Below are 14979 nucleotides of genomic sequence, written 5' to 3' on the forward strand. Positions count from 1 at the left end.
GAAGCATTTGTTTTTTCTTTTTTTTCTTTTTTTTTTTTCCATTAGTGGGTACAGTGAACATCGAAAAAAGACATATATGAACACTTACCCAGTTGCCAGTTCTTTCAGTGATCTCCAAGACTCCTTCAGCTGATCCAGATTTGCCTGAACGTGGGCAGTCTCTTCTGGGGAAGAATTCTCCATGACCAGCTGGCCATGAGCTTCCACAAGGTGCAGCTGGATCTCCTTATCTGGAAACTCAGCTAGCCATCTCTGAAACGTACAGTCCTTACAGTTACTTCTAGGTATCCTGGGTAAAGCAGAGGCTATGTCAGACTGAAGGCCATGTTCAGTCCAGGCTACGCTGCTTCTGTTGGCACTAGCTAGAAAATACCTAGCGAGAAAAAAAATATGCTGTGGATTCTTGCAAAGAGCCAACATATATCAAAGAGTAGATGGCAAAACTTAAAGGACCTAAGCTGTCAGTGCATCTCATCTGTGGCATTCCTGAGAGATACCTTGGTTTCCCATATGAAAGCAAAAGCTGCCAGCTGAAATAACCTACCAGAGTGAACCTAGCCTGCAAAATACTGCTGAATAGGAAAAAGCCAGAAGCTGTGGTAGAGTTTATTTCAAATACAGCATAAAGTTAGCTAACAGAGTAATGTTCAATCTGCTTGTATGTATGCAACAATAAAGATAGTTTATCATTTTAAAACTTGTGGCTTGATGACACTTTCCCATTTCAACAGTTCTTAGCTCTTTTCTCACTGTTGTTTTTTACCTAGTTCCATATACTACAGCATGTGGCAAAGCAGGAAGGCAGCAGCAAACAAAAGCTGCCTCAGGAGGAACAAACTCTTACCATTCTCCTCAGTCTGGAGCCCCTTGCTATAAAACCCTCTCTTAAGGTCTAAATGCTGCAAAGTGAATAATTAACATATTGCATTAAGATGTTATTCTCACCTCAAGGTCTGCCACCCTGCTCTCGTTGCTCTGCTTCACATCACCATCCTGGTAGGAGCCAATCTTCTCAGTGGTTGCAGTGATCCACTGCTGGAGGTCAGACAGTTTGTCATTGAATGCCCAGTGCTTCTGAACATGCTCTTCAGACTGCTGTATCATAATCTAAAAATGATAAAAATGTCAGCAGCCAAACACAGATAAGCACTTTAATTACTGAATCTTACACTGTGACTACTGACACAAAATCTCATGGGTAGAAAATAAAAATGTAGCTGCTAATGAGATACAAAAAGCTTTATCTTTTAGCATCCATGGCATAGAAGACACCTATAGACCCTTGCAGGCCTGAATTTAACCACATGGGGGGGCATTAAGCATGAGAATAGTTACCTTCCGTTTCAGCTGAAACAAAAAAATGACGATTTTTTCACACCCTTGTAAATACTAAAGACATCCTATACTCTCTGAATCAGAAGTGTGACAATTTTATTTTTTTTGCAAAATTCCAGTTCAGTGATGAATGAGATTATTGAGATTGAAACTAGAATTCCACAGAGTCTATTAACACTTTATTACATGTAACCTCATGGTGACCGGCAAAACCAAGACCATTTTATAAGCTCTTCCTCTGAGTCTGTTTTGGAAGGTCATTTTATAGCTATGTTTACAAGCTATAGAAAGTCTCAGGTCAAAACTAATACTTACAAAATTGCAACACTTTTCTCTTGTTAACAAGAATCGCAAAGCTATACAAGAACAAACGGTTTGGTACTTTTGCACAGTCCAGGAATCTGTGAACAAGTCTAAGGTAATGTGTAATCATGTAACTATGCAGTCTTTTTCTCAGAAATAACAGGTCCACTCCATAAATAATTCATACAGCTAAAAACAAACAAACAAAACACCCAACAATCTGCGTGGAAGAACACCCATCTCAAAGGGACAGCATACTACAGATAACCAGAGAATCCTGGAAGAGCTATCAAAGTTATAAGAATCACAGAATTGTAGGGGTTGGAAGGACCTATAGAGATCATGGTGTCCAACCCCCTAAATCAGTACCTTCTTCACCTGAAATGAAAAGATCTGTCATTCATAGTATATAATCTCATATGCTCAAATAATTATTTTACTTTACTTTTAAACAGTGGTAACTGGTAACTTCTCAGGCAACTAAGAACTCTTATGTTACCTCCAGTGATCTCTTCAGGGCCTGAATGTCAGACAGAAGTTGGTTCATTTCATGTCTATGTGTTGCATTTGACTGAACAAGCTTCTCTACCTCTTCCATTTGAATTGCAATCTCTGCCAAGTCATCTTGGATCATCTGCAGTGGAAAAAAATGCATATGAGTAGTGTCCAAGACATGGCAAGGCCCTTTACAAGACTTTCGCTGAAGGCATTTCCAGTTGAGAGTGTGAGGGCATTATTAAAAAAAAGAACAATCTTTGCCATTAAGAACATTAATTACTCAATGCCTAGAAGTGAATGGTTCTGAAAGCAATGGCGGGATGTTCTTACATGTCATACATAACAAAGAAAACAAGCTGCTGAGAAGCTGCTAGAGGAGCCACAATACAACCAGGTAAATACTGACATCTTTGCACCAACGGTGAAATGGCATACCATATCAGAATCACCCCAACTACTCACTATGGCTATAAGAGTCACATCCTCTCTCTCTTCCTGTTTTGCTCTTCTCTCCCTTTTTCCCAGCTATCTAGGTTCACTGCATGACTTCAGCAGGCTCTAATGCATATTGAATCCTTTGCTGAAGCAATGCAATATCATGACCAATCACTATTGTAATGTACCTGGAGTCTCTGGAGTTGTGTCTTTTTACCCAAAAGGTTAGGCTGTGGTTCATTCTCCAAGTCTAATTTGGCTTTGATGGCAAATAATTTCTTCTGCAAAGGTTCAAAAGCAGCATCAAAGTCCTTATGCTGCAGTATCAAATTCTAGGTAGGGAAAGAAGAAAAAAATATTCAACATAAACTCCCTTGGCTTTATTTTTAGTCTATCCAGTACTCAGAGCAAATACTAAGCCGCACCACACACAACAGGCTATAAATTTATATGTGTATTTCATCAGCCTAGGAAAACAAATTGAGCACAACTGGTTAATGCTAAATTTGATTCTATGAAACTGACTTAGAAAAAGATTAACTGTCATCTTTGTTACAGGTTAAGTCTGTATATGGGCTTTGAAGCTCACTTGGAGTTTGCTTTTTCTTTGCAGTAAACTTTTGTGCAGAATTTCTCTCTCCTTTGAAGCTTCAGCTACTTCTTCCAGGAAGGATTTTGCTTTGTCCTCTCCAAGGATATTGTTTAGCAAATCTTTCTTCAGCTGTAATGTCATCAGCTTTTCTTTGAACTGTGAACTTTCAGCTAGAGCACCCTAAAGGAAAAAATATATATTCTTCCTGTAAAATCATAACCAAGTAATAATAATAATAATCACATAACTGTATTATTCTCACACAAGTCACACGACCAAAGCAGTATGACAAACTCAGGTAAGAACAGCATGCTGGGCTGACAAGGGGTAACAAAAGGTACCTGGACAGTGCCCAGTTAAAGGAAAAGTCTTCCTGACAATGTTAGAAGCATCAGGGCTGCATCCATTTTGTGAACAGAAATAGAGGAAAGCTGTACTATGGAAAGAGTTGTCTGTGCAGAGGCCTAAACAACCAACAGAAAGGACAGCTTGAATGCTCATCCCAAGGACAAACTCCATCCCTGTTCACAGACACATTTATTCTGGAGATTAAAGGGGTGACAAAATAACAACTGCCTTCCTGGACGCATGCAGAAATCACCCCACAACTATATTTCTACAGTCTTATTAACAGAATCCACAGAATTTCCATCAAAGGGAATTTGAGCCAAAGATAAACAGCATTATCACCACTGTTAAAGACATATAGCTCATTCAGACTATTCAGTTGATGACTCCAGTTAACCAAAGGAATGGCACAAAATAAGATGTTCTGCTACAGCTAGAGTTGAACTCTGTGCAGTGGAGTTTCATATTATAGTGGAAAGGGCCTTCCAGCTGTTGCTTTTGGCAGCTGTATGCAGTCAGTTACTGGTGTTGCTTGGGCAAATGCAAACCAAGTATCAGTTTCTGAGCTTAGTAAAAGGTTTGCTACCTCAATCTGATCCAACGCTGGCTCTGGAGTCTCCAGGAGCATCTGGACAGTTAGCTTCCATTGTCCAAAACTTTGCAGGGGATTTTGGAAAAGTCTGCTCAGTTGAGTTTCTGTATCAGTGCTCATTTTAGATGTCTTTCCTTTAACACTGCAAGGATAAAGTGGCAGCTGAGAAAAGAATTACAAGGAAAACCAACTCCAAATATCCTATTCATCAGACCATGAATTAACACAATACTAGTGTGTAAACCACATCCAACACAAAAGCCTCAGTCTTTTACTGTCAGAGCCTGGTCTTGCATACTCACAGCTGTTCTGTCTGTCAGAGACATCTGACAAAACTTTGTTTAGGCGCCCTAAGACACGTTTTCCTCTCGTGCAACCATGTATCAGGAGCTACTCTGTTTTTAGCAGGCAGCCATTTCCTTTCCTGTGTCATTTTTCTTGGCTGCTGTCATCAGTGTGATTTACAAATAGAATTATCAGAGCAGTCTCATTGAGTTTTAGGAAAAACAAGCCAAGGTTATATAGAATTTAACCATGGTTATCTGTAGTATTTTACTTCCAAATAAGTAAATAAATAAAATATATATTTGATCACACTAAGTTACCTATAAAAGAAAGGAAAAAAAAATTTTTTTCTCCTCCGATCTAGATTTTTTAAATTTTTGCCAAATTACATTTGCTGAATTTCTTGTATTTATATACGTTTATACATATGTGTGCATGTGTGTGTGTATGATTCTAAAAAACTTTCTAAGTTTTTAAACTAAATCTTTTATATATATTTATGCACATAACTATGTGAGTGTATATCTACATAAATCTACATCAGCACACATTCATTAAGTATGCAGGCGTCCCTTCTAAAGGCTTATCCAAACCGCAGCTGAGAAACAAGGCCCAGCAGGGACACACCCCAAGCAGCTGTCTCCTGTCTTTCTGAGCTTTCCTGACTTCCCAGTTTGCCAAATCCTATTTGATATGGCAGAGTGCAGCCTGAATTGTATATTCGTATGGGAACAGCCTCCTGAAAATTCACAGGATAAGCAGGCAAGAGCAATGCCACAGACTTCCAAGGTAAACATGATTAGTTCTGTCTGTCCATAAAAGCAGCAAGAATAATCTTACCTGAGTCACTGGGACATTACATAGCTAAGCAAAGACAAGTTTGCAGCTCCACGAATGTAAAGTACTGACAGCACATGTCCTTTGCCATTTGCTCTGCTGCCCCTGCCAGGCTCAGCGTGACACTGCTAGACTTTGTGAAGAAGCTCTGGGGAGAAGCTGGCAAAAGTGCAGCTGCCATTTTCCGCTCAGAGGCAAGTTCTCCTGCTTTTTCTGCTTCTCTTTCAACACCGTCTACTTACTAGTTTTTAAACTGAAATCCTTTTCCATAATGACCCATAACCCTCCCAGTTAGGCAGCATACTGTGCACTGGATAGAGAAAAGTAAGCTTGGATATAATAAAAAGAACTGACCTTTCTTTTTCCTCTAAAAAATGATCCTTTCTTCTAATTTGCAAAATTTGCTGCCAGCTCCTTTACTTCCTGATTCCAGACAGCCTGGAAACGGAAACACTGAAGTCTAGGGAGAGGCTAAACTCTCAGAGTTTCCAAACTAAGGCAAGTTGAAAACAGGAATCATGCATGCATGCAGTCAGGAGAGAGGAATAAGCTCTGCCAAGTAATTGCTAAGGCTGATGAGTCATCACAGCAGACTCAATAAGGAAGGGGCATAATTCTTCCGAACCATTTACTACTACAGCTCCTGCCCTGATTTTCTAGTTGCTGTCATGAAAAGCAAAAAAAGTACATAAATTATTATTATATAAGGCTAAGAAAATCAAATTAGCTGCCAACAATCTAATTTTCTTAAAACCATGCACAACATTAATGATGCATGATTACTGCTTGAAAATGGCCAGCAGCCTACAACTCCTAGCAAACAGCTAACATCACAGGTTTATTGAATTGTGAAGGTGGATGTCATAAAAGAAAAAACACTTTTTTTCTACCTGCCACCTAGAATCAAATGGATTATTGCTTTCTTCTTAGGTGTCTGTCAATCCCTTCAAAGTCTATGATATTTCCACCCCACCCCAGCCCCCTTATAGACTTCCCACTACCTTTGATATTCCCGTATTGCAGAGATGACGCTGTCAGCGTGTGGCTGCACATCCTGAGAAAAGCGCAGCAGTTCCTTCAGCTCAGCCTTCAGCCTCTCAACTTTCGACTCTTCTGCAGCCAGAACTGCTCTTGTTGCCTTAATCATAAAAAGAACAAACAGGTCACACCATATGTAGTGTCTGGCACGTGAAATGATGGTAAGGCCATCGCAAGGTATTCACACTGTTAACTCCAAGTCCCCCTTCTGATGCCTTTTTTCCTGGCTAAATATGGACTTTGATAAAGTAGAATATATTCTCAGGAACTGTTCTCTTCATGCAGGTGCTCTCTGCTTTTCTCACACTGACTACCCTCTGCTTCTGATCTGTGGGGTTTACAGTTTGAACTCAGTGAATCACAGCTAGTCCCAGTTTCAGTTCAGTGATTGCAATTTATAATGAGATTCATGTCTTAACCACTTTTGTACGCAGGAACAAATCTTCTGAAACACCTATGTATGGAATACTAATTTTGTGCTGATGTAAGCTAACAAAACAAGCAAAAACCACTGTAATGTTACACAATTGAATCAGTCTGTATTTTGTGGATTTTTTTGCACATAATTTTGCCAGCTAGTCTTGCTGAGTTCCAGACACACAAATAGCAATGAAAAGTATTTTGAACAGCGATAATAAATGCAAAAACAACACTCAGGAGGAAATGGGTGACAAAGACTCTTACTTACTTTATGTGTGAAAAACTTTCCAGCAGATTGATTTTACTGTAAATACTGAATTATTACAATCTTAGGAATTCTTCTGTAAGAACAAATATGTGTTTGATGGTAGGAGAGGAAGGCTATAACGTAGAGATAGTCTTACAAAATACTCTCAAAGTATGTGTCTTTCTATAAATGCAATAGTATGTAGATGAATATATGTTTGTACATACACTAAGACATTGTTTTTCTTGCTCCATTATAAGTGCAGAAAATTATGTTCTTTGCTCTCTACTTTTCTCTTTCTGAATATGGTTCCTCTGAATCCAAGATAAATTCCAAATCATCCTCTAGCTACCTCCTTACTGTGCAGAACAAGATAAGGTTAAAATAATTGTCTTCATTGTTGCTATTTACATTTCTGTTTCATATACATGACTACTACTCTTTCCTTTTCACCTTTAAACAATGGGCCAGATATCTGCTAAATGTGGCTGTGTGTGTTCAATCTATGACTACATTTATATCTTTTCTTTTTTTTTTTTTTTTTGGTATATGAAGGGCAACAACTTACATTGCATTTTCTCCACTGAGCTACAAACTCATCTTCAGTCTTTTCTCTTTCCCCAGGGTCCAAATCATTTTCTAGTTTCTGTAGACCTTTTCTGAATTCCTGGATATCTGCTTCTAATTGTTTGGCTTGGGACTTGTAGGCACTTTCTGACTGTTGAATCTTGAGCAATCTCTGCTCCTCCTCATTGCTCAGCAGTTTCAACTTCTCCAAGGCTTTTCTCAGCTCATCGAGTTCGTCCTTCAATCTCTCAGCTCCCAGTGGGGAGGTATTTTGAATCACATCTGCGCATTGATTTTCAAGATGCTTCAATTTCTTTGCACCATTCCTAATGTTTTTGGCAATTTCCTGCAGAAAGAAGTTACATAAATATTAGTTGTGGGAATGGGAAACTGGGGAAAAGGTGAAAGCAGACAGAAAATAAGATCACCTCTCCTAGTTGTACATATATTCTTTTTCACTTCTTACTTCAAAGTTTGATATGCTTTTTTTCAAATGACTTTCTTTCAAAAGAAGCCAGAGTCATTCGACAGCCTTCTGTATAATACTAACTGCTGTGATTTTGAAAATATTGGCTTCATTTTCAGAAATGCTTATCACCTGAAGTCCCTGGTGTAGAAAACAGGAGCTTCAGGCAGTGAAAAGTACCAATAAATAGATCTATGAGATTTAAAGCTGAACAGCTTAAGGCATGGTACCAAAATATTATAAACTGTTTGAAAACAGTTTAGATGTTTAGATGTTGTACTGAGGGACATGGCTTAGTGGGAAATATTGGTGATAAGTGGGCAGTTGGACTGGATGATCTTAGAGGTCTTTTCCAACCTCGGTGATTCTATGATTCTGTGATTTAAAACTCGTATTTTAATCACTCATTCTAAGTGCTCAATCCTTGTGAGCCTGTAGGCTCTATTTGGATCATATTTACCAAACGCCATTCCTTTAGAAAGTTTAAAAAGGCAAGATGCTCAAGAATCACATAATGGTGGAAGAGCAGGCTTTAAGAAGGAAAAAAAGCACAAAAAAATCAATCAAAACCAAAACCCAAAGTAGGCTATCCTGCAACCCCTGGTAAAACTGAGAGAGCTTTGTATGCAATTTTCAGACCTGTGATGACTCTTTATCCATAACCCACATTACAACAACCGTCACCTTACTTTGCTTGTATAATTCTTTTCTCAAGCACACCCTTATGTGGTTTGAGAAACGCATACAGGCATAGAAAACACATAATCCTGCTTCTTTGCCAATATTGTATCAATTAAGGACCTTCACTGCCTTTAGTCTGTCCTCTGCTGAAGACTTGGTTGCTTCTCCAATGCAGCAGTTTAATCTTTTCGTCACACCATTCAGCCACGATTGAAACTGGTTGATGTTAGCGCTGTACTTCTTGTGCTCTTCAGTTATCTTCTCAAGCAATTTCACTCTGCTCTGTAACAGGAAAGATCAGAAGCAGTGAGAGCCAGATAAGCACTGTCCTTTCTCCTTTATACTATAACCCAGAATGTACAAACAAGAATCCCTTTCCTTGAGCCCCAACAGCACTTGGCTTCCGCAAGAAGCAGCACAAAAGATTGCATAAGCACTTGTGTCTGTTGTGCTGCAGGGTCTAAATGGGTAGTTTAGTTCCCAGAGAGACAAACTGCAGGGTCCTATCAGGCAAATTTCTACCTCTCCTCTCCAAAATTTCTCAATCTCTCATTAGAAAAGGATAAGAGACAGAAGTCCACTTCTGATTTGGACTTCAGGGGACAGAAAGAACAGAAATGATCCTCGTGTGAATTAAAAATAAAGATGAGCACACAACAGATTTACTTTGCCTAGATATAACAATGAAAAAAGGATAAACTGTGCCACAGGCACATATTGTTTCCATCTTTATTATTTAAACAGGTGGTAAAGAAATTAACTGTCATCTTCAAGGTATCCCTAGAAATAATGTAACTGAAAAGTTTTTCAATTTGCAGATCACAAAACATGCTCTGGTGCTAGTTCAGAGCTTGGGAGCAAATATAAATCTATGTGATGCATGCTTGATTTTCTCTGTGCATCCAGAAAACCTTAATCCCTGCACTTATGTGGGCCTGCACTCGGTGAATTGCTCCCTGCAGATCCAGTCTGGAACCACTTGAGATGAAATCATATCTGCTCAGTCTACCCTTATTTGTCAGCTGAAGTTTAATCCTTGCTGAAGGTTGTGAATCATGAAGAATTCTGTTCTGTTGTTTCATTAATACCCAACCAAATGCTATTTCCTACAAATCAGGCTGATTTTTTCTTGCCCTTCACCAGTTGGCATGGAAAGCAATTGAGTTACATTATGGTTACCTTAGGAAAAAAGCCTGCCCCTTGTGGAATGCTCTTAGTGCATGCAGCATTCTTGAAAGGCCGTGCTGTAACTAAAACAAATTGAGTTTGTTCTGTGTGAGTGAGCCTAGGACCTCCCTTGTGCTGCAGCTGGGACTTTGCCCTTCACCTTGGGACAGGTTATCCCTGCGGTGCAATACAAAGCCACCATCCTCCAGTGGCACCATGCCAGTCTCTTTTCCACACTGACGTTCTTATCTCTGCTCAGTTGTGCAAACCAAAAGTAGAGGTATGATTGGAGACCTCTGTGGCCAACCAAGATTTATCCAACAAAAACCACTTTACTCATTTGCTATGCCCCCTTGCCTTGATTCTCAAATCTGCAAAGGTTAAAAATAATTTGCACTTTGACCTCATGTTAGGTATTTGGGGAATGCAACCTTTACAGTGGTGTAAATGGTTCAAGCACTGAACTAAAACAATCAGTCCAAGTTTATTTGATTCCAGAAATTAGGCTAATTTCTTGCACTGATAGAAGCTCCAAAGGGAGCAAACGAGAACAACAAATCAGAGTTATTATTAAACACGAAGGTTTTATGATAATATATAGAGCATTAAAAAGGAAGTAGAAATGATCCACCCTTGCATAGTCTATTGAGTCAAAACAAAGCATCATGCAGCTTGAATAGTCCTGCCTGATCCATTATGTCAGGGGAGAGATTACATGTACATGGACAGACTGTGGTAGCTGTCAAGCATAAAGCCAGCAAGAACTGGTTGCCCCCACCAAGAGGTTAGGCAGGGAAATTTTCTTAATGTTGGGAAAAACGGTATCACTTGCTTCTACTAGGGTAGCTGTTTGGAGAATAGAACATTGTTAAACTCAATCTCCACGTGCTTGGTTAATGTGAGGAGATAGATTCAGCAAGGTTGTGGCCCTAAAAGAAGAATTGGTTCAGTATGGGCTGCAGAGGAAGAAATGTGTCTGGGAAGGATCTGCCCAGCCCTAAGTAGTCACAGAGGTAGACGGAGGCATAGGAAATACTCTCCCCTAAAGTTCACTTAGAGTCAGCAGAGGCAAACCAGCCTCATCTGGAAGGCAATTTAAAGCACATCAAGGAAGTTCCTGCTTTAAATCCCTCTGTGGCATCTCAGACTGCAGAAAGCTCCCATAGCCTCTCCTGGTACTTTCAGACCTGGCACAAGAGGGTTGGCTTTACGAACGCCTATTGAATTAACAGAGACAACTTGAATTAAAATAAATGTGTTCAGGCATATTTGATAAATTTGATTAAATATCCACATATAATATACCATAACTTTTCTTAGCATCACCAGTTATAATTTATGCTTTAACACACAACCCTCTACATCTGCATATTGCTATTTTGCCTCTGCTATTTGCTATCAGATGAGGGAAAGCGTTTGTGAAATACCACTAAATATAAAAATACCCCTGCTGATGTAATTAACAGAAATTGACATTTCTTTAAAACTTGGAAACAATAAGGGCACATGTTAGTACTACAAGGAAAGAAAAAAGTTTGCTCATACCACAGAAACAACGTCAAAAAAAACCACAAAAAACATTTCAGAATCTGCATCCAAGCATTTGCCCTTCTGACAGAGCTGGACAACTGCAGTCTCTAAAAATGCTCTTCAACACAAGTGTAATCTGCAAACACCAGGAACCCACCCCAGCAGGCAGCTCAGGCATTCAGCTGGCATCTGCAATTCAGATTTCGTCTAGCCTCTTATCACTTCATGGGGCCAAAGCAAACCTCCTGCAACTCCTGCGTCTCTTTCATTCATTCCTCTCTGCCATTGGAAGAAGTGGAAGGGTTTTTTTTTTTTTTTTAACTACTACTGTGCCTTCCAATATGAGTCCTATGGTGCCTGTAGCCTTTGCATTACCTAATGAGTTTTACATTTACTTCAGCTGCAAAAGCCAAGGCTTCTCAATCCCCCTTCTTTATTCCATACCTCCTGAAAGAGAGATTTCTAGGCTGAATTCTCTCACCTCATCTTTCTGTGAAATGTGGTATTTGTAGCCAGTGCCAAAGGAAAGCTTTTCTGGCACCTCAGTTGGCTGGAGACATAAAAACATATTTTACCTAAGTACTATGAGACACTTCCTGATCTCATTTACACCAGCACATATCCAACTCAGCCAGAGAAATTACACCGCATAAAACCAGTCTCAGAGAGGTCAGATTCAGATCCCGACTATTTAAATTACTTGTCTGAAAAAACTGCCTTATTAAAATGTCTAATGACTGTCTCCTGCTTTAAAACGAAAAAAATGTTGGTTAGAAGGGACTGAATGAGAATTAGAAATTGCAATCTAGATACAGAACACTTAAATTCCAAGGAATATTATTATTTATAAAATCAGTTGCTTAATCGTGAAGAGAACCTTTAAGAATAAACCATCAGCGTTGAGTTGCTGGTCTGGTGGTGGCTCTACAGCCTATCTGCTACAATTCTGCAATTTCTGCAGCACGTAGTTTCTGAATTCTCTCTGGTTTTTGAAGATACTTACCATTAGAAGTTTTAACTTTCTTATTACTAAAAAATATCTGAATGCCATGTTCACAAAAGCTGACAGCTGTTTTTTTGTTGTTGTTTTGTGGAGTTTGTTTTGCTTTGAATTCTTTGAACAGAAAAAGTATTTGCAGAGCAAGCATAGTAGTGGCATGAGCGTCCCAAAGTTGCTCTCTCAGTGTGACCTGAAGATAGCTATTGTTACAACAGTGCTCAAGGTGGGATAGCAGATGTTGCTTCAGCTCTGGGCTAAGATGTGACATGGGAATAAATGTAAGGCAACATTATGACAGAGATAAAGAGTAGAGCCTAATACAAATACAAACAATGAAAATTGTATTTGTATTAGGTAATTCCAGCATACAGAATTCTTGGAAGTCACTATGAAACACAGATTAGATTTTAAGAAGCTCTATATGCTCTGTGTATCTGTGTATATCTTGAACATTTGAGTACTCTTCTCAAATACTTCGTGTATTTCTACTGATACAGGCTACTAAGAAACTGAATTTTCCTCCCTGTATGCAAATCTCTGCCCCTTTGCCATGCCACAAGGTTCAATCTTATTTTTACCTGAGTTTCTTTACCTGGGAGCAGGGAGGGTCAAAGGAAATCACTGGCAATGAAAGATAAACTAGAATGTCTTACATGAGCCTATCTAACAGCTGGCTAGACTGGAAGATTAGCAGCAAGCATGAGTTAGTATCTGTGTCCAGTGGAAATCCCTCAGATTCTGGAACCGGCCAGCTGAGTTCAGTGTTGGGCTGCACCTGACTTATCTCAGTGTTTCTCAGTTCTGCAGCTCTGGATCTGAATCAATGTGACGTCCTCCAATTACTGTGCAAGCTTGGCTATGTGAATAGATACTTTGCACCTGACTACACAAAGATCACTGATGCACCAAAAGATGACAAATGATTCACACTAGATCACGCCAAGTAGCTTGCAGTCACTTTACAACATACTATAAAGTACAGTATGAGAGCATTCCAATTAACAGCTTGAGACACAAAGACTTGCAAACAGTCTGCTGGCTGAAAGAACAGAGGTCCCTTGGCTCTTTTTCTTTCTGCAGTCCTACCAGGGAACCCCCATCACTCAAGAAACGCGGAGAGTAAACAATATGGTGTGCTAATGAAATCTAAACACCTTCCATTATTACCTCAGCTTCTTCCCTGATGCTTTCATATTCCGCCTTCATTTTCTTCTGAGCATCCTCATCAACACTGGGGTCACCTATCCTGTTGAACAAGGAAGCAGCTTCCTCTAGCAGCGTTTCCAGCAGGACCGACTGATTTAAGACATCATTCAGCAGAACCTGAGCATGGCTCAGCTGCCACTGCTTCTCCTTTAAGCCAAGCTGCAACTCAATGTCAGGCTCCAAGGTCACCCTCATGTTGTGAATCCATATGTAAAACTCATCTTGAGCTTTCAGGTACTCACTCCAGTGCAGCCAGACCCACTCAATACGGCTGTTGGGGAAAGCAAGAGAGATGAGTTAGGTGAAATCGTGATGGGATCAGTGCAGATTGATTGACAAGCTCAAAGGGCATTCAAGGAAAAGGACAAAGCTCAGCATTTTTAAGCTGCACTGATTATAGAAGGTCACATTTCATTTCTCAGATTCTGCCTGCTCTGAGAAGGAAATATTCTGTAAAAGGTACCTTTGCCTAGCAAAACTCATAATTCAAGCCCATGAGATGGACTTAGTTGCACTAGATGATCTCAGTGGTCTTTTCCAGCCTTGGTGACTCTATGATTATATAGATGGGCTGGCTATGACAGGGGAGCGAGATGAAGTCCCACCATCTTTCCCAGTCCTACTCCACTTCCCTAAGATCTCCCATACTGCCAGGCAGAAAACACTTCATAAAATCACTAAATGAGACAAATACTTCGACAAAAAAGAGCAGTGTTGTGCTTTTCTTACCTGTGACAGTGAGTAATGTAAATGGCTGTCTCTTCCCACAAGGCTTTAATGTGTCTCAGCTTAGACAGTACTTCGTGTTTCTTATCCTCACTGATACAGTGAAGAGCAGCATCTGCCTTTGTGAGAATCAAGTCCATTTTCAACGTGCCTTCTGGTTCCAGATCACGTATTTTCTGTGAAAAAAAGATTAAATTAGAATGAAAACTTGAAAAAGAAGCAAGCATAACTGATGAAATTTAATCTTAGTTTTCTCCCGGAATCCTTAAGTCCCTGCTGCAAAGCTTCACCTGAGTGGAAAATAAGAACTTCCCCTTAACCATCTAGACTTTGTTCTTTATCATTAAACATTTTAACCATTAAACCTTATTTTTAACCATCCTACAGGGTTGAATTGAACTGAAAACCATACAGCAGTTGAAAAACATTTTCTTAGATAAAAAAAAAAAAGGCCATCTCCACATCTCAATTTCAAAGTCACGAAACATATTTAAAGATCTCCTATTGCAAATAAAAGTTGTCACAGAAAACAAGCCAAGAAAAACTAATTAGTGGAATTTTGTATGCTACCACATTTTACTCTGAGCCTAAATTGCTAAGTAATGAATTAAAGAAAACATGTATCTTGAACAAATCAGAAAGCCAAGAACCTCAGTTAAGCTATGTTATCTGAAGCAAACTTACTTTCTTTACCCAAAGACAGAAA

General features: G+C 39.4%; 1 protein-coding gene across 10 annotated transcripts in view; it reads right to left on the reverse strand.

The window, feature by feature from the left end:
* The window catches only part of SYNE3 (spectrin repeat containing nuclear envelope family member 3), a 61249-nt gene that overhangs the window by 25029 nt on the left and 21241 nt on the right, over positions 1–14979 (reverse strand). For all 10 annotated transcript variants that reach the window (XM_090141559.1, XM_031593039.2, XM_090141563.1 and 7 more), the window contains 11 exons: positions 14277–14449; positions 13509–13818; positions 8765–8926; positions 7499–7843; positions 6227–6363; positions 4098–4245; positions 3161–3343; positions 2760–2903; positions 2138–2272; positions 946–1107; positions 89–252 (listed from right to left, as the gene is read on the reverse strand). In XM_090141559.1, the coding sequence (XP_089997685.1) occupies positions 89–252; positions 946–1107; positions 2138–2272; positions 2760–2903; positions 3161–3343; positions 4098–4245; positions 6227–6363; positions 7499–7843; positions 8765–8926; positions 13509–13818; positions 14277–14449 (2063 nt within the window). The remainder of the gene's footprint in view (positions 1–88; positions 253–945; positions 1108–2137; positions 2273–2759; positions 2904–3160; positions 3344–4097; positions 4246–6226; positions 6364–7498; positions 7844–8764; positions 8927–13508; positions 13819–14276; positions 14450–14979) is intronic.

This window comes from Phasianus colchicus, chromosome 5, assembly GCF_987193195.1.
Source record: "Phasianus colchicus chromosome 5, bPhaCol1.hap1.1, whole genome shotgun sequence".
Lineage (NCBI taxonomy): Eukaryota > Metazoa > Chordata > Aves > Galliformes > Phasianidae > Phasianus > Phasianus colchicus.